The 4,655-nt window shown below is 51.8% G+C and overlaps 1 protein-coding gene across 1 annotated transcript; it reads left to right on the top strand.

The window, feature by feature from the left end:
- Window positions 1-2,969: 2,969 nt before the first annotated feature.
- On the top strand, window positions 2,970-4,635 carry LOC106320360 (the record flags this gene model as incomplete). The annotated part of the gene is made up of 1 exon (XM_013758717.1): window positions 2,970-4,635. A coding segment is annotated over exon 1 (1,666 nt), but the record flags the coding sequence as incomplete, so codon positions are not given.
- Between the last annotated feature and the right edge of the window lie 20 nt (window positions 4,636-4,655).

Below are 4,655 nucleotides of genomic sequence, written 5' to 3'. Positions count from 1 at the left end.
CATGGTTCAAAACGACGCCACCCTCGGCGCTCCGGGCGGCGAACCAACCCCAACGCCCGAAGCCGCACCGCCCATCACCACAGATTTCATGAGCTCTATCATGGCTCGACTTGCTCATCAAGACGAAGTCCAAAAGACGACCAACGACCAGTTAGCTGCTCTGGTCGCGGCCCTCACAGCTCCCGACGGCCAAACAAGCCGTCCTCAGCAGATACGCCGTCACCTCTTTAACACCAACCCGACGGCGACCGGAGGCGAACATATCTCAGACGACTTCGAGCCTAACGAAACCCTTCTCGCCGACCACCCCCCGGTAGGTTCTGATCTCGCAACCATACGCGAGCTCGCCTAGCTCAAACTCAGCTTCCAACAAATGAGCGAGAAGATCCATCAAGTAATAACCAGCGCGGCCCCGCAAATCGAGAGCGTCCTCGCCGCAACATCACGCACTCCGTTTACTAGCGCTCTGACCAGTGTCCAACTCGGAAAGATAGAAAAACTGCGCCTACCCGAGTACAAACCCGGCGGAGACCCAGTGGAACACATTACAGCTTTCCACATTGCGATGGCACGGGCTCGACTCCCAGACGTAGAAAGGGACGCAGGCTACTGTCAACTGTTCGTCGAAACTCTCCACGAGAAAACCCTAACCTGGTTTTCCCAGTTAGAAGAAAACTCCATCGGAAGCTTCCGCGACTTGTCAGCAGCTTTTCTCAAGACTTACATTATGTTCACCAAGCGCAGCGCTACTGCCTCTAGCTTGTGGAACCTCAACCAAGCCAAAGACCAGAGCCTTCGCGACTACATGGAGAAGTTCAAAGCAGTAGTACCCAACCTACAGCCGGAGCCGGGTCAGCAGCGGGGCCTTCCAGGACCATCGATCTCACCAAGCATTGCAAATATCACGACGTCAAGGGATATGATACCACAGAATGCAGATCACTCTACGCTCATTATCTCTCGTCCCTTGCGAGCGGTGAATTTAAGTTCAAACCCTTGAAAGCTAAACCAAAGAATGGCAAGAGCTGGAGCAAGAACAAGGAAAGAAGAGCCCAGCGCAAAGCCACCAGCAAAGGTCGACAAAACGACACTCAACGACGAGACGACGAGGAGGAAACCCCGGAGGATAGCGGTGAGGGAGACTCCTAAGCCGACGAAGAGCATCCTGCTAATCGCAGACGCATCGAGGTTATACTCTCTCAGCAATCTTTGTCGTCCGACGACGATAACGACGATGCGCCTGTACTCGGAGATCTGAGAGACGTCCTGAAGCGGAAGTTCGAGTCCGAAAATGATAGCAGTCCCAAGCACAAAGATCTCCGGACGATGCTGGACACACGGAAGTCTCGTCGTATCTCGACAAGCGACGCTAACAACAACAAAGGGCCAATTACAGACCTCCGAGATAAACTCAACGCTGGTGCCTGCGACCTTCGCATACAGCTCAACCGTTCAAAACCAACAGACTTACGACGACAGTTGAAGCAAGCTAAAGGTCATTTTCAACCTCCAGCGCATGACACCAACATATCCACAGACCTCCGAACCTTGCTAGACTCTAAGCGAGTACCAACGGGACAGTCGTTGAATGTCATCATGGGAGGCTCCCCTCCTAGCAGAGACACTGTCCGTTCTGTAAAAGACTATCGTCGAGAAGTCGCGACTTCCCAGAAGTGGCCGACTAAACCGACAAGTCATCCTCCGATAACCTTCTCACCGGACGACGCTGAAGGAGTTCACGATCCCCATAATGATCCTCTTCTCGTCGTCCTTGGAATTGGAGAGTATGATGTCACCAAGATCCTCATTGACACCGGTAGTTCCGTCGACCTCATCTTCCGAGGAACTCTGCACAAGATGGGAGTTGATCTTGACGACATAAAAGCGTCTTCCAGGACGTTAACCGGATTCAATGGATCCTCCGAAACTATCTTGGGAACGATCCGCCTCCTGGTACGCCCGTGTGGCGCTACTCGAACGGTTAAGTTTGCTGTTGTACGCACAAAAGCTCCGTATCACGCTATACTCGGCACCCCTTGGCTACACTCGATGCAAGCCGTTCCTTCCACCTACCACCAGTGCGTCAAGTTCCCTGGCACGGGCGGAAGGATAAAAACGCTGCAAGGGGATCAAAAGGCCGCTAGGGATCTCCTAGTCGCCATAGTCAAACTCCAACGGTCATGTCTACCCGTTAATTTTGTATCTCACCCAACCTCAAAAGTCTGTTCCCAGGAAAGCGAGGCTCTCGAGTTACCTATTGACGACGCCGATCAAAGTCGAACCGTAAGGGTTGGTGCATACCTTTCTAAGGAAATGCAGCAGTCAATTCTGAACTTCCTCAGGAAGAACGTGTCTACATTCGCTTGGTCTATGGCAGACATGAAAGGCATTGACCCGACTATAACGACTCACGAGCTAAACGTCGACCCGACATTCAAACCTATCCGCCAGAAGCGACGTAAGCTCGGCCCTGACAGGTCGAAGGCCGTAAACGAAGAAGTTGACAAGCTACTCGGCGCAGGTTCGATCGCTGAGGTCCGCTACCCCGAATGGTTGGCAAATCCGGTAGTCGTCAAAAAGAAAAATGGCAAGTGGCGCGTCTGCGTCGACTTCACCGATCTGAATAAAGCCTGCCCAAAGGATAGCTACCCTCTTCCCAACATTGATCGTTTAGTCGAGTCTACGGCCGGAAACGAGATGCTGACCTTCATGGATGCCTTCTCTGGATACAATAAAATAATGATGCACCTGGATGATCGCGAGAAGACAGCCTTCATCACAGATAGGGGAACCTACTGCTATAAGGTCATGCCGTTCGGTTTGAAGAACGCCGGAGCAACCTACCAACGACTTGTGAACAAGATGTTCGCAGATTAGCTGGGCATCACCACATGTTGGTTAAGTCGCTCCATTCCACTGATCACCTCCGTCATCTTCAAGAATGCTTCGAAACTCTCAACAAATACGACATGAAGTTGAACCCAGCAAAGTGCACATTCGGAGTCTCTTCAGGCGAATTCCTCAGCTACATAGTCACACAGAACCCGAAGCAAATATCCGCGGTCCTGAACCTCCCAAGTCCGAGGAACAGTAGAGAAGTACAACAACTCACAGGCCGGATAGCTGCTCTAAATCGTTTCATCTCCAGATCCACCGACAAGTGCCTCCCCTTTTACGATCTCTTGCGGGGAAACAAGAAGTTCATTTGGGATCAGAAGTGCGAGGATGCATGTACTCAACTCAAGCAATACCTGACAACACCTCCAGTACTCGCTAAGCCGGACGTCGGTGATGTTCTATCTCTCTATGTCGCGGTGTCACAAGCTGCAGTCAGCAGCGTTCTGACAAAGGACGACCGCGGCGAACAAAAGCCCATCTTCTACACAAGCAGACGCATGACCGGACCAGAAACGCGATACCCGACTCTGGAAAAGATGGCTTTAGCAGTTGTCAAGGCAGCAAGAAAGCTTCGACCGTATTTCCAGTCACATTCAGTGGAGGTACTGACTGATCAACCTCTCCGAACGATACTCCAAAACACCAACAGATCTGGCAGACTCACGAAGTGGGCCATCGTACTCGGCGAGCTCGATATTACCTACAAGAACCGCACAGCGGCGAAGTCCCAAGTCCTTGCGGACTTCCTGGTCGAGTTGGCCCCAGAATTGGAACAAGATCTTATACTCCCAAGCTCAAACTGGACGCTGCACGTCCATGGATCATCGACCAACAAGGGAGCAGGAGCCGGAGTCCAACTACAGTCCCCGACCGAAGAGCTAATCAGACAGTCTTTCAGCTTTGGCTTTCCCGCGTCAAACAACGAAGCAGAATACGAATCTCTGATCGCTGGACTCCGCTTAGCAAAAGCCGTAAAATCTAAACGACTAAGCGCCTATTGCGACTCTCAATTAGTCGCCAGTCAGTTCAGCGGCGACTACGATGCCCGCAACGACCGAATGGACGCCTATCTCAAAATAGTGCAAAGCCTGGCAGCAGAGTTCGAGTTTTTCGAACTCATCAAAGTTCCAAGAGGCGAAAACATCTGCGCCAACGCCCTCGCGGCCCTTGGCAGCAAACTTCATGATCAAGTTAAACGCACTATCCCGATACATCGTATCGAGAAACCAAGCATCGATATATTAACCGATCAAGCACTCGTCGTTGCCCCGGTGATCGAACCCGCTAACCCAGATGACGACGGATTTGGTCCTGATTGGAGAACTGAGTTTATAGACTACCTCTCGAAGGGAGAACTCCCAAACGACAAATGGACAGCTCGCCGACTAAAAACACGCAGCGCCCATTACGTCGTTCTTGATGATGAACTACACCGCTGGACCGCGAGTAAAGTGCTCCAAAAATGCATTCATGGCGACGAGACAGCAAGGGTTATGGCGGAGACGCACGAAGGCGCTGGCGGAAATCATTCAGGCGGACGTGCATTAGCAATCAAAGTAAGGAGCTTAGGCTTCTTCTGGCCAACAATGAACGCAGATTGCGAGTCTTACGCGAGAAGCTGCGACAAGTGCCAACGGCACGCACCTAGTATCCATTGTCCAACAGAAATGTTGCGAACAACCACCGCTCCATACCCGTTCATGCGATGGACAATGGACATCATTGGACCACTTCCCTGTTCCCACCAAAGACGCTTC

Source organism: Brassica oleracea, unplaced genomic scaffold (genome assembly GCF_000695525.1).
Source record: "Brassica oleracea var. oleracea cultivar TO1000 unplaced genomic scaffold, BOL UnpScaffold00893, whole genome shotgun sequence".
In the NCBI taxonomy this organism is placed as follows: domain Eukaryota; kingdom Viridiplantae; phylum Streptophyta; class Magnoliopsida; order Brassicales; family Brassicaceae; genus Brassica; species Brassica oleracea.
The sequence above is the reverse complement of the archived record's forward strand: the minus strand, read 5'-3'. Positions and strand labels throughout refer to the sequence as shown.